At 43.4% G+C, this 27,126-nt stretch overlaps 1 protein-coding gene across 2 annotated transcripts in view; it reads left to right on the top strand.

The window, feature by feature from the left end:
- SLC7A6 (solute carrier family 7 member 6) overlaps nucleotides 1–26,338 on the top strand; it is a 433,424-nt gene extending 407,086 nt beyond the window's left edge. For both annotated transcript variants that reach the window (XM_069217253.1, XM_069217254.1), the window contains one exon: nucleotides 20,486–26,338. In XM_069217253.1, coding sequence (XP_069073354.1) covers nucleotides 20,486–20,553 — 68 coding nt within the window. In that variant the 3' untranslated portion in view covers nucleotides 20,554–26,338. The remainder of the gene's footprint in view (nucleotides 1–20,485) is intronic.
- The last annotated feature ends 788 nt before the right edge of the window (nucleotides 26,339–27,126 follow it).

Raw genomic sequence — 27,126 nt, 5'->3', positions numbered from 1 at the left:
CAGACCACAGTAGGACAGGCTGTACTAAGAACACTATTTCAAACAACTTCAACTCCTACAGGCTGACCACCCCTTAGGGGAGGATTACTGCTTTGCAGTCTATGCATAGCATGTGTATCTGCAGCTACACATGCCATCGAATGGAAAATGTCACTTATCCAGTGTACATCTGTTCGTGGCATGTTCCGATGCAGATTCACATGCGCCCTCCCCGGGAGCATGTAGCCGTTTAAGTTACATTTAAAATTTGTAGATATGTATATACATCTCTGTTCCATTGCATGGACATCTCTTTCTTTACACTCTATCCCTCCTACCTTACCCTCTGCGGGAAAACAATCTAAGATGTAGTCTATGCCCATGCGCAATGGAGCCGAAAAGGAGGAGTCACTCGGTCCCGTGACTCGAAAAGACTTCTTCGAAGAAAAATAACTTGTAACACTCCGAGCCCCACACTAGATGGCAGGACCTGTGCATAGCATGTGAATCTGCAGCGGAACATGCCACAAACAGATGTACACTGGGTAAGTGACATTTTCCATATAAATATTATGACTTTGATGAGGATTCCCCTGGAAGAGAACTAGGGTTATAGGTAAATAACTTCTCCTGATCTTTCAGCTCCTGGCTTAGCCGGGGGTGTCTTTGTTTATTTTGTCAGAGGGGCACCCACATAAGTGCAACTCTTAACTCATGTAGTCACAGTGACCTAATTAGGAATCAGCATTGGCGTTCAGGGAGTTCCACTGATCATGTGGCATTACAGCACTCTAGTATAGGTTCTGAACTACAAAGATGAAGATCAGGTTGTGTTTTTATATTATTTCCAACTTAAAGTCTACGGTAGAAAATGAGGCCTACATGATCATGAAGAATGCCCATGACTAGTAAGATGTGAAATCAGTCATAGATAACAAATTTAAAATATAGGCAAGGACAGCGTAATGATCCAAGCCTTTTGGTCTTGTTTTTAATTTTTAACCTTGTGATAGTGAGAAACTAAAATAAAGCTAATATTTTGTCCCCAATATATACAATATTGATGGCTTTAGATCTCATACTTCCGATAAAAGAACACAAACACAATACACCGGTTCCTTAAAGCTCATGCAGAGCGTACCTAGCAGGGCCCACCGCTGGTGAGGAGCGGCCCTATGCTGAAGTAGGTCACCCATGTGTCCCTGTCAATCAGATAGTCTGGTTTCTCAATGCTGGAGCAAAGTAGCTTTGCAGGGGCCATCTGGCAGATCACAAGTAGCGACTACATCCAGTGTCTGTTTAGGGTGTCTTCGCCCAGTGGGACGGTACTTGGTTAGATCATTTCTCCACTTAATACCTAGCTTTTTTAACTCTGGAGTTCCCGCTTTGATATCTCCTGTATGCATTTTTCATGCTGCTGCTACTTTGAGCCTTAAGGAAATTAAGATGAGCCTAAGCTCAGTTCATTCGGAGAACCCACAGAAGGGCTCGGAGACTTTGGTGTGCCAAACTGTGGAACTTGAGTAGTTGCTATGAGAACCTCTCTCTTCTGATGAACCTCCTTTCTCAGCATCAGGGTTCTTAATCTGAATCGCTTCAAACTACATCTCATAAATGGAGACTAATCTGAACCAGCGGTTGGTTTTGAATTTCTGGTAGAGGTGGTGGATGTCAACTTGACTGGTCTCAGTCATCCACCAAGTCAGTCTATTTTGGCCACTGGGAAAAGTTTGTGGCCTGATGTGAGGACCGTCTGGTCAGTTGGTTTCAGGCAGTACTTCCTAATATACTTCTATTTGTTTTGTCCTCTGCCTGGCAAGGCTTTGCCCTAGGAACAGTTACAGGTTACTTGTCTCCCTTTTTGGCCTTTTTACGTTTGTCTGATCAGCCCTCCCTTTTTAAGCCACCAGTTGTGTATATTTCGAAGGGACTTGAATAGTTCTTTCCTCCTGTTCCTCTTGTTATGCTACAGTTAGACCTTAATTTTGTTCTTAATTTCTTAAGCTGTTGCACAAGTTGCTCTGTATACTAGCTACTTTCTGGCCAAGTTTGTACTTGGGAAGTTGATGTCCTTTCTCCTGAAGGTGGTTTCTCCATTCCATGTGGGACACTCCATCATGCCCCTCGCGTTCTTTTGTCTGCCACATCCCTCATGGGATGCGGAGAGGCTTCCTCAGCCAGGCCCTAAGAGGACTATTTCTTTATAGACAGAACAGAGTCGCTCCGAGTGGGCTACCAACTGTTCGCTGGATACATTGGTTGCAAAGAAGGGAATGGCAGACAAGAACCTGACTTTGTACTCATTAATTATCTTTTGTATTAAGATGTACTACTCCTTGGCCGAGAAGGCACCTTCAGTGGGTTAATTTCACCAGTGCCAAAGCTGCAACTTGCTCAGAAGCCTGCCAGGCTACTACGTAGATGTCTGTCTACATCTGCACCGCCCCTACTGAATGGCTTCAAGTCTGCAGGGAGGGCTATTTTGCTCAGTTAGTCTAGTAGGACTTCATGGTGTGAAGGAGACACTTCTGACCCATCAGCTTTTGGAGGGTTATGGTTTGTGTTAGAAATGGGGTTTCTGGTTGGCTGAGGTATGCACCTAAGCCAGGCAGAATCCACTACTCTAGTCAGAGTAAGGGAGCTACATACCAAAGATAACCTCTGTTCACCCCCTTGATAGCTTTGGTAAGAGCAGTCAGGCTTATCCCAGAGGCAATTTGTAAAGCGTTTGCACACCAGGGTCACTATAAATACACCACAAAGGAGACTTCACACCAGGTTCTATAAAAATAGACTATTACACATAAACTGTAGACCAAAACGAAATAAATCAATAATTACCTCACCAAACAGGCAATTGTCAAACCATCATCACAAGTGCAACTAAAAAGAAAGATATCCATACTGCACTTCATAAATCCTCCCCCCGCCTACTCCGAAGGCAGAGCCTGAAAATATGCACCCCCACCACCCCCAACAAGGCAAGAACGAAGAATATTGCAACATAAGGCTGTGAATGGCAGTGAGAACACAGAGGTTAAGAACACACACAGAGTACTCATTATCCCTGTAAAACACCAATCGCCACTTTGGTCCTTCACCTATTCTGTAATCTCGGGACAACACAGTCCTCTTGGACACATAGGTGCGTTGCCTCTGCACCTTTTCCACAGGGCATGGGGTAATGCTTTGGTGCGAAAGAAATGGCAGGGTGGGCTTCCGTTGAGGATTCCTTCCTGTCCTCCCAGCAGTCCAGGAGCCTACTGCTCCTATTCACAGGTATGCCAGAAGAGTGGGGGGGGTGGGGGGGGGGGGGGTGGCAGCAGCACATCCAGCTCCCACGGTGGAAGAAAAACCTGTCTGGGTCCTCCGCGCAGAGCAAATCACCAGGCAGCACCAGCGCGGGGTGGCTGCTCACTCCTGCTGCTTCCGCCTGAGCTGCCGCTCACCTCCATAGTGTGTCTGGAACCCTCCAGGGCCTCCCGGACCGCTACCCACGTTTCCCACGAAGCTGCTGTTTGCAATCAGTGGCTCCAGTCAGAGAGGGCTGTTTGTCATCTCAGGCAGGCAGGGGCACCAGTAAAAACGGCGCAGTAGTCCCAACCATCCCTCTGGCCCCACTCACCCTTGTCTCTCCGCACGGTAGGCAAATCATAGGCACAACAGTGGACCACCCTCATGCCCACATTGGAAGGGGAGTGGGCCAACAGTCTCCTGATGGCGTGGGTTGCGGCAGTGTTCGGTCCCACACAGAGGAATGCGGTGCGGCCTCACTCTGGAGTACAGCAGCAGGAGTGAGTGCCTGCTTGTGTCTCTGAGTACCGGACACTGCACACCTCATCCACGCTTCTCGGACACAGTCGCTCCTCTATTGTCCCTGCTCCCCAGCCCCTTCTGGGACTAGGGATTTGGATAAGGGAAGCGCTCTCTCCACGTCCTCTCACCTGACATGCTTCACACACACGGTAGGCAGGGAAAGAAGGGAACGCTATCCCTGCGCTCCCATTGGGATGAAAGAGCCCTCCAGAACAGCTCTCCACTCGCTGTAAGGAGAGCTGAGGTCCACACAAACACACGGGGTGGGGAGACACCACCCAACTCCTGGAGAACAACTGGGGAGCACTAAGCAGGAGACCAGCATTAGGTCAGCACATCAGACAGCAATGCAAAATGGCAGTCCCATTAGCCACCCAACAGTTTGTAGGAGGTAGACCAGTCCAACAAGGCTAGTAGTCCAAATGTTGGTTTCTTCCTGGCATACAGTTCCTTCTAGCAACATCTGATGCAGGCTCACGCTGTCTCTACCATCATGGGGTACAAACCCTGGACTTATACTCAATTTGTCTTTAATCCAAGGGGGCACTTCAAAAGACCTTTAGAAGTGCACAACACCCCCTTTCAATCCCAGGCATGACATCAGTCAGGGGTAAACTAGCTCTTTGTGTGAAGGCAGGACAGAGCCTATACAGATGTAAGTGCCCCCTGCCTCCATCTCTCCTAGCCCAGGAAGGCCATTTAGTATGCAGGCGTAATCCTATTACACCTCCACCCTCACTGTGTGATGGGTGTCTGGAAAGTAAGCACAAAACCCAGCTGTCACACTATCCCAGATGTGGATTGGAGTCGGGCTGCAAAGCACAAGAGTCATGAGCACAGTGAAATGCCCACTTTTTAAAAGTGGCATTTCCGCAATGGTAATAACAAATCCACCTACACCAATCAGAAGGATTTCTCACTACCATTCCAAAGATGCCCACACTACTCCTCATAGATAAGAAATTACCACTTAGACATATATGAGAATTCCCAGTGCAAACCTATGAGAGGGTCAGCACTCGCAGCAGTGAGAAACCAAATAGGCTGTTTGTTTCTACCAAGACATGCCACACAGTGAAGGCACATGTCCTAACTTTTAGCTATGCAGCACCCTGCCCATAGTGCTACATAGGGCCTACCTTAGGGGTGACTTATATGTAGAAAAAAGGGGAGTTCTCGACCTGGCAAGTCATTTTAGATGCCAAGCCAGTGTGGCAGTAAACTGCTCTCACAGGCCCTGCAGTGGCAGGCCTGAGACAGGTTTGAAAGGTTACTTTTGTTGGTGGTGCAAGCTGTGATGCAGGCGCACTAGTAGCATTTAATTTACAGGCAATGGGTGTAAGGGATACCACTGTACAAGGGACTTATAGGTACATTAACTGTGCCAATCAGGTGTATGCCAATCATACCAAGTTTAGAGGGGCAAGCACATGCACTTTAGCAGTGGTCAGCAGTGATAAAGTGCCCAGAGTCCTAACACCAACAAATAGAGGGTCAGAAAAACAGGAGGAGGAAGGCAGAATGTTTGGGACGACCCTGCAAAAAAGGGCCGGTCCAACAGTTTGGTATTGATTCAAAAGGTGTGAAATCTACCGTTAAAAGTATTCATCAGAAGAACAAGGTACTTGTCTTTGGTATTATATTTACTGGTGGGTACTCTAGCCGCAGATTCTTTACTACTTGCCTACCTCCCTGTTCCGTGAGGTGAACTTCATGGTGTTCATAAGAATAAAGTTCCATGGTAAGTTTTGTATACTGTAACAATTGTGAGTGTCACTTATTCTCCGTAAGGGCACACAGTGCTTCATTTGTAAACTCATTTCAGAGCACAGAGGTGGTTTTTGTATTATGCTCAGTGTTCCCTACTTTCAGAGGTGTGACAAGGTTGCAGCAGAGTCCAGTTGTGCCGTTTATTGGCACACAGGAGCAGTTCCTGATAGCTTCCGGATCCAGTCTGGTACTTGGCAGTATTTAGAAGGTGATGAATCTGCAGTTAGAGTGCCCACCCGTAAGAGCATTACCGGAGGTAAACAACTTGTTCTTTGGGGGGCACCCAAGCTGCAGACGCCCCTGCCACCACCCCCAGCTTCAGGTGCGATGCCTGTGCTCTGCACCACTTGATTGCTAAAAGGATCCCACAGCAGGACACTTTAGATCCTGCACACAATCAGACTAATGTACTAGGAAACACCAGGCAGATCCATACAGCACTGTAGTGTGCCGTTGATTCAGTCTAGCTGAGGGTCACGATCCATAGCACTCGGAGTAGAAAGCACCTTTCCTGCAGAAGTCAAAATCTCGGCTTATTCTTACCAGATGTGCAATAACCAAAATATTAGTTTAGCCACTGTAAATGTTCGGAATACAAAGAAGTGGGGTCTAATCACTTGCAACAAAGTCAGAAATCAACAAAGTGTCTTGAGGCTGCCCTGTGCAATTGCTGCTAGATCCTTTTCAGTCTGAAGTCGCCTCAGTCTCCCAGAAAACATAGAAATTGATGGGCTCTTCCATTCTTCTATGAATTTCTCATGGCAAGCTGTTGGTGTCAGATGGAGGCTTAAGCAGTTTGTGCTAAAAAAAATTGGCTCAACCAGTAATGCTTAGATCAAAGAACTAAAAAAGGTTCTGAATGCTGTGGAGACAAATAAATACCTCTGAAAATCAAAGGCTTATACAGAGACATATATGGTGCACATTGATCACAGTAGAGTGGGTGCACGTCAACAGTTTAGTCACTTGAGCGTGCCATATTCAGATGGCTGTAATCACCAATTTGCAACCATTGCCAGATAGACTGCCCTGTAAATGGTGGGTGCAGTAAGCCTTGCCATTCTGTCTCCTGAATTGGGAAGTTGATGAGAGCTGAGACTTGAGCTACGAACATGCAGAGGAAACAGCGACTCATCATCATGGCAGGAACACTTCTGATGGACAGTATCAAACATCCAGTTATTGATCTTTTATCTTGGCAAGAGAAACACACTTTAGTATACTGTTTTCCCAAACAGTGTTCTGGCAATATGGTTTAAGGTCTACTAGGTTGACAAGAATATTTTCTGCGGTTTGCTGAGTGTGATTTCTGTGCACACATATGTTTGGGTGGATCCCTTCCCTTTAAAGGTTGGCGCATGATTTCCAGTAGCTATTTCAGCACTGTGTTCCTTGCTGTACAGTAAGGGTCTTGTAATATAAAGTTTCTTGTGTGGCATGCATGACTGTCATAAAATTGCCCCTAACGGAACTGCAATGCTTATGCCTCTTTCAGAGTGGTGGTGTTGCCATGGAAAAGTGATTTCAAATGTTATTGAATCAGTTTGTTTCTCATTTTTTTTTTTTTTTTTGTTACGTTATGCATTTGAATGCATTAGGTTCATGTTTTTTCACACTCCAAAGAGATCCTCAGTCTTTCAGCCTTCCATAATTTTCCTGGTGTTGTAATGGACTGTTTCTTGTCCAGATTTGTAATAAATTTATCATATGAGAGTCTAAAAAATAATAATAAACACATGCAATATTTGGAGTAATGACTCTTGTAATAAACTTTAACCATGGCTCACATTAACTGGCTGTGTCCTCTGGATAAATCCCTTAAGCATCTGCAGATCATTTTACCCAAGAACAATACAGGATTGTCAAATGATAATTCTTATTGAACTGCAGATACGAAAGACCACCAGATGCCTCTGACTGCAGGCAGATTTCACAGAGCCAAGAGCCTCACATGCAAAACTTACGAGGAGACTCAAGTCTTCTGAAGCTTCAAAATGCGCTTTGTAAAATGTCAGCATTGCGACACCAAAGATACTGAGAATTCTGAATATGTTTCAATGCAGTTGAGGCCAGGAATGTGCTATGCAGAGTTTTTCACTTATTTTATTGATGCCTTGGTGAGACCGATTTTTCAGGATGATGGACCCAGCCTGATCCTTAAGATTGCAATGGATCCAGCCTTTATAAGGCCACAATAAGTGCTTCTGTACTTTAGATACCCACTGGTGTTTAGCCAATAGGAAACCAGCCCAGAGAAAATGTACAGGCTGACATGGTCATTAGGCTGTTAACTGTTTACAATCTGGCTAACATAATTTGTCGATAATCCTCCACCATCAAATTCCGCAGGCGTTTGATAGCTATCAGCTGAGCCAGTTCTTAACTTGAACAGTAGAAACATTTCACTAGTAGACTGGTTCGGTTCATTTATTTCGCTACACTCTCTCTCCTGCACATGAGGCCAACAGGGATAGAAGTGCTTAATTCTTGGCCATACTGAACTTTTATGGACCTGTATCTCAAAGTAAAGTGGCTTGGACTTTTTGGGGGTGGATGGCCAAAGTTCTTGAATTTTTGTTGGAACTTACTCATTCAAACACAAATATTACAGCTCTGCTAATGGATGCCCAGTTGTTGGAAAAGGGACAGCATGGACCCTTGATCGAGTTAGTACAAAAGGTTCAATATATGCTTCTTTCCTGCAAATCTACCAAATGTCAATTTAAAGGGAGATAATAGGTTTTCAACGAAAACACAATATCCCTTAATGTTGGTCTCTCTAATCCAATGAATTAGAGAGATTGTTTGAAATCGATTAGCTTGTCCTCCTCTAGAATTTCAATGTGTTTTGTAGTGTAATTCAAAAAACACAGCAGGTGCTGTTTGAAAAGGGCACCTACCATTAGACGTTCAGTGACATGCACAGTTCAACCCTCCTCCCAGCTCTATAGAGCAGCGTTGCCTGACCAAACTCCTGTCCTTTCAGCTTTAATCACTTCAAAATTTGATACCTGAAAATAATTTTTGGGCTCCCTTCATCTTTAGACATCAGCCACCATTTTCTTCTTTATTTCCTAAAGGTATGGGTTTTACTTTATTTTCCTATCTGGGGTAGACAATCCTCATCTGCTTTCTCATCAGTTGTACAGCTGTCTTCCATGTGGTGGTAAAAAGTGAAGCAAAGACATGTACGTAATTTTGTATGGTATGTAAGCAGAACATTATTTTGTATTTCTTAAGAGATGTTTCAGAGGAGACAAAGTGGAGAAAGGCCTCACTGGCAGTCTAAACTGAGCCTACTTGGCAAGAGTCTAGAACCTCTTACTTCGGATTACATGCCACCTCAACTGTCAGGAGATGTAATCCCTCTACCTGGAAAGATGTAGGTCCCCCACAAGTATATACTTGAGAGGTTCCTATGTGGATCAGTGCCATCACTGCCATTATTGCATATGCACTGGATGTGGAGGTGTTAAATGTTTTGGGCTTTGCCAGCATTCTGCATAATGTCACGTTGTGTCTTAAGGTCCACCTTGGCGTTGAGAAACTGTCAACAGTGGATTCACTATCAAGGCACTATGTTGCTTTGAAGTACAGCCATTCCGGAGTGTCTGTAGCAGACCTAGAGCACCTGAAAGTCCATAACCCACCAGAAGATAGAGCTCCTCAAGAAGATCTAGAGGCTGAATATCATTGAGAAGAGGTAGAATGTCCTTACAACAGAAGAGGCGAAAAGACTCATGCTACCAATGGTTGTACCACCACGTGGACCACAAAGGTCAGTCTGGTCTCGCAGCTAATAAATGTGCATCTTCTTGTAAAAAGGTCTAGGGACTGGTTTTATCAGGCTGAACTTTTGTACATTAATCTCGCAGGATAAAATATTTCTAATCTTTTGAGGCATTACAGCTGAAAGTGCCAGCAAAATGCTTTATCTTGGGGAAAGGCCTAGGGACGGATCGATATCTGGCTGAAAATGTGTACATTAATCTCCCAGGTGGAAATATTATGATCTTTTCAGATCTTACAGTTGAAAGTGCCAGCAAGATCTATGGTTCTCTTGGTTTCAGGAATCCCTCATTTTTGAGTGTGGAAACCTTCCTGGGTTCAATGAGGGTCATAAAAAGAAGTTAGAAAAAGAATGTCAGTCGTCAAACCAGATCCTGTCTTTGTGATGGCAAATCAACATCCAAGGTCTATGATGATGTGGCAGAGTAGAAGAGATGAACAATTCTTCTATCAACATCCGTAGCGCCTTCAGAAAAAGAGCAGCTGAGTACAGCTGCCATAGGGAAGAAGGCCTGCCAATGTGTCTGTGGTCTGCTATTCTTTGGGCAGGTCGTTTGACAGCTTTCCTGGAGGGCAAGCTAACATTTGTGGAATTTGCGAGAACAATTTTAAGACCTTCTTCCCAGAAATCAGAAGTGTTTATATTAAAATTCTTTGTATTTTATGACAGTATCTGCCCATGCAGTTCTGCGGACTTTTCAGTTCCACGTTGTATGTTTCAGTGATTGTTCAATATTGCTAGGGCACAACCAACCAGTCTTGGAGGCAAAAGTGTCCCATTTATTATCAACTGAACTGGCAATAGATTGGGAAGTCTGATCATTCATTTCGGTTTTCAGTTCTTATTAGAGATTTAGGTCTAACAATGAGATCTACAATAACAATCAAAATGATATCATTATTACATCTGCAACAATGAGATCTACAATAACATAATCAAAATGCTATCCTTTAATACAGCTGCAAAAAATGTAAAAACATTACAGCACGTTATTTTTTTTTAAAGTGCTTTTAAAAATCAATGTTGATAAGTATACAAATACAACACGTTCAGTGGACTGCACATCAGTTACATAAGGTGCATATTCTCGCCTCCCACCTTATATTCTGCCCAGCATCCGCCCCATTTTTTTCAACGGCAACCATAGTATTATACATCTTCGCACCCTATGTTCCAAACTCCAGCTCAGTTCTACTTGGGGACCGGCCGCTTGGCAAGATTGTATGTTATAAAGGAAGCAGTGTTTTGCTCTACATACCTCTACGTCGTTCTCCATGGAGCAGTTTTTCATCTTATCTTTTAAGTAATTTTAAAATGACCATAAAGCATATATTGAATATCTGTTCCGGTCAAAGAAAAGTGCTGTAGTGCAGTTCGAATGTTAGTTAAAAATGATCCAACCTCATTTTGTTGTGACAAGGCATTCCAAAGCCATAAGTCTCCTCAGTCATTTTTTTTTTCTTTTTTTTTTTTTCTTTTTTTTTTCATGCAGAAGGCAATGGAACCACCGTAATACAGCTGCCAGTCCTCTTATAAAAACTACTCAACAAACCCAAATTCCAACCTAAGAACTTCTGTTGACACCATGGTGTTCCAGGCACTTCCTCTTTCTTGATGTGAGATGAAGGTAGTAGACCAGTCAGTCACCTTTGTTGGATTCATTACCTGCAAACCAAACATGATCTGAATCAATAGTCATTCCCACAACACACCTGTTGCTGCAGAACAAAGATTGTTAGTACCAAGATCATGACCAACATGACTAAAGACATATAGCATCCTAAATATCATCAGCGGCACATCATTGTAAGAAACACCCCAAAATTCAGATACTCCTTACTAGATCTCTCATCCGTGAACCATCAGGTAAGCGTCCTGCAGGTCCAGGCGGACTATCCAATCGTCCTGGCGCAGAAGATCACGCAAGAGATGGATACTCCATCTTGAAGTGACGGTACAACAGCCAACCATTGAATTCTCTCAAATTGATTACAGGATGCTGGCCCCATCTCGCTTGTCCACTAAGATGTTGCTTATGAAACCGTGGGGTGAAGCGAAGTTGGGGCTATAGCCACCTTGCGCAGCAGCTCCCCCAACCTCCTGGTCCACTAAAGCTTCCTGCGCAAGAGAGGTCAGAGGATGAGGACAGGAACTCTGAACTGGGGTCCCAAAGAACTCTAGCTGAAAACAGTGGATGGTTTGAAGAACCCAAGGGTCTGAGGTAAGAGGTTCCCAATTGTGCGCAAATTGAGCAAGCTGCCACCCAAATGGAATGGAAACCCATGACATGAAACTCACCAGTTTGTGTTCCTTGCAATTGTCCACGGAAGGACCCTTTAGCACAGCTGCCTCGTTGACCCAGTCTTGTGGGAAATAATTCTCTGTGGTGAGGCTGCTCCACCTGCCCTGCGAGGGGCTTGTCCTCTGGTGGGGTCTGGATGTAAAAATGGCCGGTGGAGAGCCCTCTCCCACGACAGTCCGCAATGAACTGGCTGGGCTGGAAAATCTTTTTTATGGAGGATTGCGCCTTATCCAAGGACTTAAAGGTGGAGATGAACCCAAAGAGATTGCCCTGAGCTACCGGCCCGCCTCCACAGATGCGAAGTCACAGAGCTTTGGCTCCACCTTTATCAACAAGGATCTGCACTTCTCCACCGAGAGAGTGCAGTTGGCATTGCCCAGGAAGATTACCACCCTCTGGGCACACCCGGAGACCACCCCCGGGGACAGCGGGGTATCAGTTGCCTTGGCCTCCTCCGTCCGCTCCAACATCCCAGTGAGGGGACCTGTAATGTCCAACAATTTATCCTGACAGGTCCTCCAGAACCTGTCAATCCCTTTTTTGGGGTCTTTGATACATTTCTGCAGAAACGTGGCCATCTTTGGGTCGATGTCTGGAGTGGCGGAAACTTTCCTGGGAGGGTCAGGGCACTCTGCTCTCAATCTTGCACAAACCTTCTCCAGAGGCTTGCGCAGCCTACAGGCCACGTATGCAGTGACCTTGTCTGAGGGGACCCACTCCGAGGAGCAAGGGTGGATAAGAACATCTGGATTTAGCATGTCCAATGACCCAGAGGTCTGAGGGGGTTATGACGGAATCTGGGATGGCCTCCAAGGCTTAGACGGGCCCGCCTCGTCGTTGGAGTCATGTGAGCCGTCCTTGTCAACATCTGCTGATGACCACAGTGAGAGTGGGGGCCGCTTTGGGAGGCGTCCACAGGAGGGTGCTCAGCAAATGCCTGCATCACTCTATCAAAAGCTGACCTATCGAGTCCCTCCATTTTGCGTTTAGGAACCCTTGGGTCGAAACCTCATAACCTTACTTTCATTTATATTTACCGTCAGAAAATGAGTATCTGAATAAGTTTATAAGATGTCAAGACGTCTTTGGAGAGTTTTAGAAGTCCGATCTAGCAGGACGGTTTTGTCCGCATATAAAAGTGTACTTAATGGGTAAATGCCTAGGTTTTGGGCAGCCTACACATCACGTCCGAGAGATCTGCCATATATAACCTGAAAAGAAGAGGGGCCAACAAGCATCCCTGTTTCAGTCATTTCCTAGTGGGAAATTTTGGTGTCATCCCCCGCCTACCTCCTAACATGACATGCCACCACGTGGCAGTATGGAGGACGATAAGTTTCAAAAGACCCCCTGGGATTCCAATGTTACTCAGTTTTCTCCAAAGAGTCTGTCTGTCTGCACGGTCATAGGCTGTTGAAAAAACATTGTGAGCTTCTCCAGAATCAAATTAATCGCAGTTATGTTAACCAATGTTGAATGGCCTGCTCTAAACCCTGCTTGCTCCAAAGGTATAATATTTTCTTCCTCCAGCCATTCAAGTAGGTTAGATAAAATCCATTTTGCAAAAATCTTTCTTGTAGCATCCATCAAGGCGATCTGGCCTGTAGTTTCTTGGAAGATTTAAAGGGCCATTTTTATGCAGTAGGAGATTGATACTACCCTTCCAAGAGCTGGGAACTTCTCGTGTGTGATAACAATAACAGAAGGGCGCCACTAAATAAGAAGCCCATAGTTCTGGGGTCCAGTGTTAAGATGGTAACAAGTAATTGGTCTGGACCTCTTGCAGCGGTGCTCCTGGCAGCCTTAAGGCGATGTAACACCTTCTGCATAGATGGGAGGTGGAAGGAGGACACCTACCTTCTAGGGGTCCACCAAGGAAGTCCAAAACCATAATGCTGTAGGCTGAGTTATTTAGAGCGTAAAGGGAAGTTGTATATAGCTGCTAGTCAGAGTTAGTACTATTATTTATCTTGGGTTTAGAGAAAGAACCATTATTTTCCCCTTCTAATTTTACAGAAGGCTTTTTTGTTTTTACTTTTCACTGCTTAGGTTATTTTTACCCAAATATTATCTGAATAATATATTTTTTTAATGCTTACCCACCTAGATCTCCTTCTTTTCTGGCAATAAATCAGCTTATTCCGTTTTATAGAATAAAAAATGTATTTCCTTCTTTATAAATGACTGATGGCCTTATTGATTTATTAAAATTATTAGAATGTCTTACTGCTTTTAGTCATTTACTACTTTTAATATTCGGGTTTAGCCTCATATACTCTTCATGTGGAAGGGATTCAGTGATTTTCATTTGTTCATCTGACAGTGACTGCTTATCTTCCTTACTCCACGATACCCTTCCATTCGCATTACTAAATTATAACTTGCCATTATGAGAGATCTGCCATGAGTGTACGGCATCTGGTTTCCCATTCATCGTTAGAAGTAAGATATTGTGGTCACTCCAGATATTATTTATTACCTTTAGTTTCATCAGACAAGGAAAGGCTGTATAAGAGGCAATGACATACTCAATTATCATGGACAGGATGGTAGGATTATGATCTCCCATTATTACAACCTTGGAAATACCAACTGTCCTGATAATCCAATTTATGTAGTGGAAAAATTAACTGAACAGAAGATTTTCTTAACACAGTGTAATGTATAGGTTGACCAAAATAAAAGGAAAAACTGATACAATCTATTAAATTCAACCGATGACAATATACCTGATAAGACCAATGAAAATTTGCTGGCAATAATGCAGATACTCCGCCATTAGCACGACCTCACTTTGACTTAGTAGTAGAACAGCTGATCACAAAATAATTTTGAACCTCAGGCAACAGGAGCCCAGGTTTCTTGTAAACGTTTTGCAGAATTTATTGTACTCGGATTCAAAATATTTCCTACATTATTCCAGCATCCGCCTATATTCCATGACCCACTATTAATGGAATGGTTAGAACCACTGAACACAGAGATTTATCTGATTAACTACAGACACTTTTTCACTATTTAGTGAGTCTTCGAGCCATGCCCATTGAGACACCTCATCCTTGATTGGTGCCAGGCCAAAATAATTGTTATGACATCACCTTTGAGCCAGACGTGCAAGAGGCTAATGTCATTTTTGCATTGGTGCTCATTTCCTCCTGCAACACAGTGCATTCTTTTAGAGGGTGTAATGTTTGCAAATATTGTTTTACACCGCTAGGGAGAAGGTACAATAGCAATTCTTGCAACATAAAAACTCACAATTGTTCACAGATAAGTTTGCAGTAATCTGCAACTTAAATGTAACCCTTGATTTGTTCTCTACTTGTGTATCTAGTAGTTCCACTAATTCCAGATCACTGCTCCTTACCAACGTAAGTTGGCCTACCGGTGCCAAAAGATTTAACAGAGAGGATTTATTTAAAAGGATAGTCCTCGTCAAATAAAACGAAGTCCAAAGTTGTAATTTCCTCCTTTCTCACTTGCGCTTTTTCCTGACTAATTTGATGTGTTGGGAGCCACTATCCAGAATGGATCAGGGATTCAACGAGGCACAAATACAGGTGTGATTGGATTCAAAATCGACAGAGCCTAGAGTTCCCTTTTTGGAGTCCCAAGGCTGATGAACATTTAGGACAACATTGTTTAAGCCATGAATCAACCTAACATCCTGTTAATCTAAACAGCTTTTTTATCCACAATTGTTGGCCCCTCTGTTGATGTTAATCTACTTGGCTCACGAATATTCTCGGAAACAGCAGTTGACTATGCCTTTTCCCCAGATTCTGCTGAGTTCTCTGCAGGAGAATTTTCCATAGGGAATGTAACTTTTCTAGACCTTTTTTATTTAATCTTCTCTCCTTTCTTTAAGCTTTTTTCCTATCTTTCATTTTCCTGGGGGCTAAGACCATGGCTGGGGGGGTTTTACCAGTCACCCCCTTTATTCCTTTTTTAATTTGATCCATTGTGGCACAGTTGAGTAATCTTTACCCAGACCTGCTTTTAGAGATTCTTGAAGAAAGAAGTAATCATGCATAAAAAGAAGCTCCAATGAAGATACATCAACCTCCGGTACTAATTTTTGCATGTATGCCAACGATTTTGAGATGAAACAATTAACTTGTACACCGGTATTTATCTTTTGAATGAGACTGTCATGGAAACCACCCTGCTTAGTTGCCACTTAAAGACTCTCAGATTTCATTGGGAGCTCTTTCAGAATTACAGACCAAATGCCCAGATTATGATCAGAACTATCTGTGGATTTTTCCAGGAGATTAATAATAGAAGACAAAATTCTCCCAAGGCATTGGAGAGTTTTGGAAAAACAGCCCTACTCACCAGGAAGGTTCTCTGACTGATTAAGCAATAGTTCTGATGCCGCAGATAGATGTGGCCTCGACAATGTATTGAGGACTTGCCGTACTACAGAACACCTCCATTGATTTTCTCTGGAACAATGGACCCATTCTCTCAGGAGTACTCTTACTTGAAACTGATAGCCTATTTAAACAGTGATGTGTCCAGTAGGGTATAGTCTGTTAGAGAGGTATCTCTAGGCTGAACAGTCTGTTGATTTTTTTGGGCTTTTCTCAGGAGTATGCCCCATAGTTTCTATCCAAAATAATCATTGTGCAGCGCACCCTGAATTACTTAACTCAGCATTATCAGAGAAAGGTGGGTATCTATCTGGGTTGGTCTTGCCATGTGGTCTGGGTTGGTCAACCAGATCTAGTTGACTTCTCTTTAAAAAAAACTCAAATTCAGAGCTTCATTACTTAGTGGATTTAATTTGGTCTTTTGGCAACAACTTATGGGAATTATTCTCCCAGATCTTAACTTTTTTGCTGTCATAACGTATGTGAACAAAAATACATAAGACAGGTTTGTTAGACATTGGGTCTCTAGTTAGCAGAGGTATGCACCCTGTCCAAGTAGGGATCCTACTCAGGATAAATCAGGTAGACGCCCTAAGTTAACCTGTGCCCACGCCTTGGTAACTTGGCACAGCCCGGACAGGCTTAATTTAAGAGACTATGTGCAAAGTTTTTGTGCAACACACACACACACAGTAATACAATGAAAACACTACAAAAAGACTCCACATAGGTTCAGGAAAAAAGAGAATATTTATCTTAGTAAAATAAGACCAAAACAATAAATATTCCAATCTGTAGAAGTCGAGATATTCATTTTTAAATATTAAATGTATAAATAGTGCTTCGAAGTCACTAGCGGTCAAAACATTACTTGATTTTGCAAGGGACTGCTGCAAATCCGAAGTTAAGGCCAACTGCAATGGAGGGGAGGCCAGCTACAGAATCCACAGAGTCCACTAAGAAAGTACCTAGTATGGAGCACAGCGTAGACACCAAGGGCACATTGTGTCAGTATCTTCCATGCAGTTGGATCACTGCGTCGTTGGGCTCCGTAGAGATGAATGTAGTGGAGCAGCATAGAGCCATACAGAGCATTGTTGTCGAGCTGCGCATGCTGCCAATCTGATGCTGTTAAGCAGCCTCCGCATTGAAGGAGCGATGCGATGAAAGTTAACACATACTTGAGGCAATGCAATGGTTTTTGCATGAATCAGCTGCAGAACCCACTTTGAGCCCCAGGACTGGAAAGGAGCACCTCATGCAAGGGTAGGATTCACAGATAGCAGAGCCCAGCAGCACCAGGAGAGTTGCAAGCAGTCTTTGATGTCCCTGAGACTTCAGAAGAACAAAGGGCAAGCCAGCAGACCTTTGGAGACACTCTGGGTCAGCAAGATGGATCCAGTCCTTATCCTCAGTAGGGCAGACATTAGCAGGACAGCTCAGCAATACAGAGAAGCAGTTCCTTGGAACAGCCAGTCCAGGCAGAGTGGCAATACTTATAGCACAGCAGTCTTTAATCCAGGAGAGTTTTTCCCAAGTCCAGTAGTGATCTTATTTGCTAGGGTTAGAGCCCCAGTACTTGTATCCAAAAGTGCCCTTGAAGTTGGGGTGTGTTCGAAGCAGCTCCTTAAAGTGCACAAGTCTCCCTTTCATCCCAGACCTGGCTCCATACTATCTGTAGGGGGTAATCAGCCCTTTGTGTGGGGACAGACACTTACCTATTGAAGTGTAAGCGTTAGCTCCCCTCCACACTTCCAGCCCAGGAAGGCCCATCAGAATGCAGATGAGTAGTTTGTCAAGCCCACCCTTCCTGTGTTTGTGCCTGTCTAGAGGGAATGTACAAAGTGTAGCTGTCTTCTATCCCAGACGTTTATTAGAGACAGGCTGCAAGGCACACAGAGCAGAGAAATGCCCACTTTCTAAAAGTGACATTTCTAAATTAGTAATTGTAAAACCAACGTTACCAGTAAAGAGAATTTATCATTACCATTCCAGTGAAATGATTCAGCCACTCCTTTCTGATCAGGAATTACAGCTTACAAGTATATTATGGAATTTCCAAAGCTGGCCTGTGAGAGGAGTAGTAATGAAAGACAACTTTGGAAGTTTTTCATTACCAGGACATGTAAAACTTGAAAGTGCGTGTCCTGCCTTTTACTTACATAATACCCTGCCCTATGGGCTACATAGGGCCTACCGTAGGGGTGGCTTATATGTAATAAAATGTGTTTACGGGTTGATAAGAGGTTTTAAATGCCAAGTCGAAGTGGCTGTGAAACTGCACACAGTCTCTGTAGTGGAAGGCCTGAGACATGTTTACAAGGCTGATTAAGTGAGTGGCACAATAAGTGCTCCAGGCCCACTAGTAGCATTTAATTTACAGGCCCTGGATATATGGTATACCACTTTACAGGGGTCTTATAAGTAAACTAAAGATGGCAGTTAGGTATATACCAATGTTACCATGTACTTTAGCATTGGTTAGCAGCGGGAAAGTGCTTAGAGTCCTGAAGCCAACAAAAACAAAGTCAGACAAAAAGGAGCAAGGCAAAATGTTTGGGGTAACACTGCAAAAAGGGCCAGGTCCAACACAGTTCAACTTTGCTTACGCTCCTTCTTCTAAGTGAACTCATCCACAACAACTAACAACACAGAAAAGTGTGAGAGAATTAACCCAGATCCCACAGTTGCTGTACAAAACCCTTGAAAGGCCGTTGAAGCACTATGGTACTGTGGGACCCTGTATGGACCTACGAGCCTTGCTAAACTTGTGAGCTCGTTGAAGTTCACTGAAGCTTAGTGCGGCTTGTTGCCATACATGCCATGATAGATTAGAGCAGCAGCAGCTGCTGTTAGTATCCCAAGGGGACGCACAGAGGGAGCAGGAGCTCACCTAAGACCGGAAGCCACACCTAAACCTAGTCGGGCCTCTTTCACAGACTCTCAGGGCTCAACCAGATGCGATAGAACTAACCAGCACTCTCCTCTCTGCCCAGGTCCTTCTCCACTCCAGGCAGCCCTGTGCTGCACTGCACTGCTCTGCTGCAACTAAGATTGAGGCAGCCCGCTCACATTGTAGTTCCTTACTGCTTTCGCCTCCTAACCGCTCCTGCTACCCAGTTAAGTAGCGGCTCCTGTGCTGCGAATGGGGTCATGGCTTCCAGTTGGGGGGTGGCCATGGGGGATTGGTGGAGAAGTGGTACAGTGCCTCAAGGCAGGAGCAAGGGTAAACTCCTGGTGCTGACTTTGGCTGGTTTTAGCCCCTGGCCGGCATTGGTGCAGTAGGTGCAGCGCGTGCTCTCCCTCCAGCACTGGTGTGTCCTCCGCAGTCCCCCCGCAGCTGGAAGCGAGGGGTAGCAGGAGCGATACTGCAGAGAGAAGAGGCTGTTGCAAGCTGTGGCAGGGGAGGCAGCAGAGAAATGGCGGACAGGCTGGTGAAGGGGTGAGAGACGGATAGAAGGCAGGCCCTCTAGCATAAGCCGCATCCTCAGTCCTAGACGATCCACTTCCACGCTCGAGGGACGATGACACCTAATGCACTGTGCTCGCTGCTTACCTTTGCGGCCACTCTCATCCCATCCCGCTTCACTCTCCGGGCTGCTCTTGACTCGCCGCAGCCATCTGCCTCCTTCCTTCTCCGGGTGGAGCTCCTGTTTCCCCCACAAGTGCAGACTCGCTGGTAGCTCTGTGTCATGGCACTTCTGGGTCAAGATTCAGGTCTAGGTTCCTAAGTAGATCCTAAAACAATCTTGCCCTGAGTTGTTGAGCATAATTAGGGAACACACACAGGTGAATTCTTACAAGTATTTAAGAGCGCTTAAGTGAAGTTACCTGTGCATTAGTTTTTGTATTTTTTCATTGCTCAACAGCATACCTTTATGGGATATTGCATGACATTAGAGTGAATAAAAAATGCAACTTACTGAATGCCACCAGAATTTAAGAAAATGAAGAAACACATAACCAACCAAGGGAAAGATGCAGTGGATTAACAAAGACTTTGGTAGAAAAGAGATAAGATTGGTTAATGCAATTTGATGGAGTGATGTGGGAGGGGGGGGGGGGGGTCACCCAGCTACGTTTATTAGAAGATTTTGTTGGAACTGACCTTCGCCTATTTTGGGACCTACATGTTTGTTTTTTTTTTTTTTTTTTTTTTTTTTTTTTTTTTTTTTACGCTTTGTAAATGAATGTCAATGCACAATATAGAACTTGCGCTGTGAATTACTTTTCACATAAACATTTCAGTCCTACATACGTGTACTTTCCCGAGGCTGTGCAGAGGGTAAACCAATGGCTTAAAAGCTGTTTTTTTAGCTACAGGGAAGCATGTGACTCAATATGAAATATTAATACTGATTGTTTTAAGTTAATTTAAATATGTTTGCACATTATTTGAGTCTACATTTGCATTGTTATTTGCTTATATTTTTTCATTTTGTCCCAATGTAGGTTTCCTCACTCGCGGAACCCAGTTGGTTTTCTACTGTGTTTTGACAGAAATGGATCACATGGAATAGGAATTGTAATTTGGATCTTATTAAGAATGTTGGATTTCTTCAAAACACTCAAGGCAGAGAAAGCCATCCTAGCCTCAGGAACCAGAAGGCAAATATAGCTATGTTCCCTCCACCGGTGATCATAGATCTGTCCATGTCAGTGAAGGGACTCTAATAGGCAGATACACTAGTGGTTTGTGAAGTTTCTGCTCGCACTGTAATTAAGGCAACAAACTGAACACCATTGTAAAAGACAACCAACATGGCATTTCTTGCACAGTCTGAACTCTGTTCCAAACGTGAGCCGTAAATTTAAAAATGATTGATTTAAAATGTCTTTTCTTGGGATGGTGTGGCAAAATTGTAATTTGATAGTTATTTTTATGAAAAAATTGAGGTGGAATTGAAGTGCCTCTTTGCTATACTGATTTTCATATTTTTTTAAGTCATAGCAGTACTATCCTTTTACGTTTGTGCCAGGTATGTATAAATGAATGAGAGAATAGCCTAGCACATCCAGTTTCCTCCCCTTGTCCATGCACATCACCTGCAAACCTCAGGAGATCTGCTGATTGGAATCTTTGGCCCTGTAATATTTGACCGCAGAAGCTCCAAAAAATATTTTGGTTTTTTTTTCAGGTCCCCGCTTTCCTTTAGCAGGTATTGTTTTGGCCATCCTCACCTTATGCCTCAAGGAATTAACGTTAAGAGTCCTAGAGGCCTGATTCTGGTGGTTGATCGCACAAAGCTGGCATGTGCAACTTATGGCGCTGAAACATGTTTAGCCTTTACTGATTATAAAACCCTGACCACTCACTAAGTATTGCCACCGTTTAATGAGACTCAATTGAAGACTCACTTGAAGGTGTTTCATAAGCTATGTCTGAGTACTGGTGAAGCACAAGCTGACCATGAAGCGAGTATCTTGCAAGCGAGCATGGTCAGCAGCATCCAGCAGTACCACTAAGCACGCTTGGTACCTTGTATATGTTTGACCTCAGTATTTGAATTGGGATACCAGCCTATGTTCATAAGTAGCAAAGCAGTAGGCATATAAGACATTACCCCTGTTCTATAGTACTGAATAAATACAGGCCTTGTTCTGAGCACTTGTACCAGTGAGAGATGGCAGTACCAACAAGCCCTGGCAAAGCCAACTGGTTTTGCCTTTGAGACCTCTTGGCTTTGCCATCATCTTTTGCCAGTGCTATGTAGCATCACCAGGTTGCTTTGGAGCATGGCCAAAGGGGCATAAAAAAGTACAATGACGCAGCTGTGTCATTCTGGGTGCATAAATACAAAAGGACAAAAGTATAAAATGAAAAAGTATGACAAAACCATTTCTTTTTTAATTTTAAGGTGGAGGGGCCAGCATCACTTTGCTCCCAGATCTTCCCACTCCCATCAACAATAAATAATCTAAAATATTTTTTTAAATAGTGGTCGTGAGGCCAATGGAGGAATGGGTGGGGTAAGCAATGGTGAGCGAGCATGCCACTAAATGACTTTGCGCATCTGTCCCCTAGGAAACTTGAGTGCTCTAGTTTACGAAAAGTATGATAAATTAATTTCCACATTAAGTTGAGAAGGATTTAAATGGGACAATGCTGCAGGGAAGCCATTTTGGTCCTACCAACGTCATGGCTGGTATGGTCTTCCACTGTCACCACGGTCACTCAGAATGGTGCTTCAGCAAGGACAGTATTAGTGTCATGGCAGGACTGGCCATGCATTTTCCCAGTGGGCTGTGGCCTCTAACGGTGCGAGGCTAGATTGCTCAATTGGACCTGAAGAATGGTTGTGGGGAGGTGCCTAAAAGGGCAGTATCACCAAGATGGCACTGAGAGACACCCCAGGCTGAAAAAGTCAGGGCGCAGTCAGTCTGGTGTCTCAGGAAGTCTTATGGGGCTGGGGGGAAAAACACGTTTGCTAATAGGCAACCTATCAACTTCTCACCTGCCTGACCCATGCATGAGTCCCAAAGTTGCCTTGTGCGCCAGTGCAGGCCCAGTCTTCTCATGGATAACACAAGCCTCTGCATTGAAGCTACAGCTGCTTTCATCTTCCTGTTAACTTTTAGCCGTGCGTGTGATAGCAATGCCCAAGGGAGGAAGATGTGTGGCTGCTAGGGTAGGATACAGCCAGGTATTGCCTGAACGCTGTACACATTGTGATGAGCTGAGACATGCTGCCAGGGCTGGGTGTGTCATATGTTCCCTTCCCTGCATGCGTTGTTACCAGCTGAGACAGGCTGTCAGGGCTGCGCCATGTGTTCACTGTTCCTCATTTAGCCCAAAACCAGCAACCAAAGGGAGTATTAGATTGGGTGACTGCTTCGTCCCCTGATGGAATGGTGAGTGTGCATTTGCCCTGACCTGGGCGGAGGAAGGAGTTGAGGGGGTGACAGGACAATGGGTGGAACAGGACGATAGGTGGATGGAGGGGCTCAGTGCCATTGCGCCCAGGGTTCGTGTCTTGGTGTTGGAGGCACAACATCCAGAGTTTCTGTGCAAATCCCTTAATCTCGCCATGCCTGTGAAGCGCTTCGATATGATCTTTAGGGTTTGCACTATGTTAAAAGTAGCAAATCAAATAAGAAAAGAAGTTCCGAAACCAAAGGAGATGAACAAGAGCAAGAAAAGCAAGGGGGCGGAAAGCAAGCTCCTTTTAAGATTTATATTAAATACAGTAGATTTCACAAGCACTGTGCAGGCAAATCCTAAAAAGATAGCTAAAACGTTCTGTGTTTTACCAGAGGTACACTATATTATTTTTATGGGTCCATATTGGTTGTCTGAGGCTTTATGACGATTGAGCAGATTGGTGCACATATCCTGCTTAAAAGTTTTGATGGTTTGGTATCAGTAGATCCTGTAGCATTTTGGATCACATGGCTGTCAAGGTTTATAAGCTCCTTAAAACAACATTGTAATGTAGTTATAGAAAGCCTCCTGTGCTTCTGAGTTTGTCCTTGGAAAGGTTCCTCTCTTCAGTTCCGCACATTGCAGGTAAAGTAGGACTTGCAGGCCATCCCTTCCTTTACCACGTTGAGCAAGGCTGACCAAGAACATAGTCCTGTCTACATTGTCATTACTCAGTTGTGGTATTAATCACATACCAGATTTATAAGAAGCCATTGATATTTTTAGTCAGTCTGTGCACACATTAAATTCTTAGGCATCCGTCACTTAAGGACATTGTCTTTAACTCATCTTTATATAGTCTCTCAGTATCCTTGATTTGGTGGCCGAACCATTTTCCCGGAAGGAATCTTAGGGCAATGATTTAAGTTTAACTATCAAGTGTAGTAAGTTTTCCAGCTCTCCAGACCTGCTCCTTTTTGACAGCATCTTAAAGATTACATTGTTGGAGGTCCTCCATCTTCAGTAATGACTGGTTTGTGCATACACTTGTGATGCTGTCATTTGCCTTCTGTCATGTGTCTGTGCCCCAGTGATGCTTGTTTTTGGATAGGTTCTCTTAATTTGTAGTTTGGTAAGGGATACTGAGACATTCAGATGTCTTCTCACTGAGGCAGCACACACCCATTCTACTAAAAGCGAAGACATCCTGCGTGATTTCCCAAAACACCTTTTTTGATCTTTATATAAAGTCACATGGCCCACTCAGCTTGGAGACTGCCGCCTTACACTCCAGATGCCGAATAGAGAAGGCTTATCATTATTTCCCAGAAACACTTTTTTGACATTTACAGAAAGTCGCATGACCACTCTGCTTGGAGACCACTGCTTTACACTCCAGAAACCGAATAGAGAGTTGATCATTATCAGTTAAGCTGTGACTATTGAACCTTCACGCACCTGAAAGCTTGCCAGGCCTGGCTATCGTTTCACACGGTAAATTCTGCTGGATAGTGTGTTCCACAGTGAGTGGGAACAGCATGCAGCTGGGTAAGACGCAAAGTGAATGATTGCAGCCTTATGACCAAAGCAGTTTCTGGTCTTATCAAAGAAGGATTCACTGGCAAAAACCTCTTACACTGAAACAGACTTATAATAGGCACTTCATTTTGGTTTTGGATAGTTGCGTACTCCCAGGGCTTTTGTCCATGATTTGAGAGAGGAAAAAATGGTCCATATCCTGTGGGTAATCACAGCACATTCTGATTTTGAGCACCTTGGCTAGGGAACAGGCGCACACAGAATAGTGTCTCTAATTGTGAGGTGCGGTGGGGTAATTGTGCTCCCTCTTTAATAGCGCACCCTGCAGTATCGCTAATGGCGGGTGTGGTAGCTGCAGAAGGTTTGCACAGGACTCCGAACGAGCTTCTAAGTGTTTCAGATGGTTTGCGTTACATGTATTTGCTAAGAGAATATAAAAAGGGCACGGACAGCACAGAGGTGGCTGGATAAACTATTCTTGCATTAAAACCTTTAAGTTTAAGGTAAAAAAAAAAAAAAAAACTAGTATACCAGATTGGGCAATGGACTGATTATCAAGCCCATACACAAATATGGAGGTCTGTTGTTGGTCTACAGCGAAACATTTTTTTACAAATACATTGCACACCAAACATGACGTAATCTGTGCTGATACCTAGTTGTGTCTGTGTGAAATCCACTGTAAATGAAGATGAGTGTATGCATAATAATAGAATTGCAGCCATTATGATCAAGATGATGTGCATTCCTAAAATGTTGATAGTCCAAAGCAAGCGTGTAGCCTGTTGCAAGACAGATAATGCCCATTCTCTGACCTCTGTACTTTATAGTCTACCTCTACAAGGGCTGCATCCGTGTCTTTCCAGGGAGTACTTTTTCTGGGCATCTTAAGATGTTAATATTTTTTCTTATAATTGAATATTGCCGATCACCTTCACTTAAGTGCTTTCTTATTGTTTATTTTCTTTCAATGAAATGCTGGTAAAAGTCAACGGTTAAGTTTCCTAAGGTTTGGTGTTCAGCAACTATTGTAAACAAACGAAGTATCCTGAGCGTTATGAGCCACTTTGCATTGCACTTGTTCTATTGAATTGCTGTTTTCTGCTGACAGAGGTATGATGGAGTTATACTTCTTCAGGATACTTATGGAGTGTACATTGAATGAAAAATATTCTTTTATGCATATAAATAAGACTGATGAATATGGGCGAGTCGGACGTTTGTCAGCATCTTGTTGCCATAATTTTATGTATTTTCACGGATGAATGGGTAAAAAAAAAAAAAAAAGTCCACTAACACAAAAATGATACATTTTTGTTAATGTACGTCCATGCTAATAGGTCAAAGTGTAGACTGCAATTCCAATCTGGTTTTTTTGTATTGTAAATATGTGTTCACAGTAATACCTGTTCCACAGAACCATGAAGACAGCCTAGTAATTTGCCAGAGGGGAGAGAAGAAATTGACTTCCTGGCTGCCATAACTTTCTCCAGTGCAATTATTTTGTTTGATTAATGTGTTGTTGAACGACACTGAATATATTTAATATAAACCTAAAACCTTTTGGAAATACATTTTTGCGACTAGGTTTAATTAATTGTATCTGCTGCTTTAACTCCTTGTTTTCTGCGTGTAATTCACAGACGAATGGTCGGAAAATGCAGTTTTGGTTGAAAAAGTAAGGCTATCCCAGGGTTTTGACATTTAACACTCACTCCACCAAACTTTCTATACTGGGAACATTGAAAGGTTTTGCATGAAGTATGTGATTTCCCAGAAGATAGTTATTTATGGTGTTTCTGGGTATGTGGTGTTTCTTTTCCTATGTTTAAGGCCTCCATGCTTTAAAAGGTTTATTTTTTATTTAAAATGAATTGTTACAATAAATTACGTAAAACACCAAATCCGTGTGTGCATCACTTTTCCTTTTGCCTAGACACTGCAGTTGAAATGTACCTTAAACTTGAAGTATGGTGAAGGCCACATTAAAAGCTCCCTCATCCCCAACCTGGTTTCTGACCTGGGCTTTACCGAAGTGTATAGTACTCTTTAGGTACTAAACTACTAAAACGTGCATGTATTGTAGTTTCTACTTGTTGCCAATCTCTCATACCCCCCCCCCCCATGTAATCCATTCACTGTCCTATTACTTCTCCACTGTCTTTGCTATGGGCTAAATTCCTTGTTAAAAAGTTTAATTTGTAAATAAAATAATAATGCACGGTTAATTTGAACCTAATTAACTAATTTATTATTACAGTGGTAAAAATTATTAACTTTTTGAAATGGCAACCTAGCTTCGAAAGCTACACAACTCGGGACCCCCTTTATTTCTGGCTCCTAAATCTAGGCTGGTCGCATTAATAATTTTCTTTTCCTAGTAATAAGTGTCCTTAGTCGTAGGAGATAACTACAGGCTTGCATTCTTTTTCATTTTGAAGTGTATGCGTTCTTTACCCGGAAGGTGAGAACCTGTGTTTGATTGAAGGTCCGGGACGTGAGAACCTGTGTTTGATTAAAGCTTTTCTCGCATACCAGACCGAAGTAGGGGAGTTGTTTCCTGTACACTACCTTGATGAATCGACTTAGCACATAGTAGATACTAAGAAGGAAAGGACTTGAAACCTCCAGCATTAGGTAGTTTTTCATAGTCTTGTGATTACATTTGGCCAATGGGTATGTTGACAAATAG

Source organism: Pleurodeles waltl, chromosome 12 (assembly GCF_031143425.1).
Source record: "Pleurodeles waltl isolate 20211129_DDA chromosome 12, aPleWal1.hap1.20221129, whole genome shotgun sequence".
NCBI lineage: Eukaryota > Metazoa > Chordata > Amphibia > Caudata > Salamandridae > Pleurodeles > Pleurodeles waltl.
Note: the sequence above shows the minus strand (reverse complement) of the source record. Positions and strands in the feature narration are given on the sequence as shown.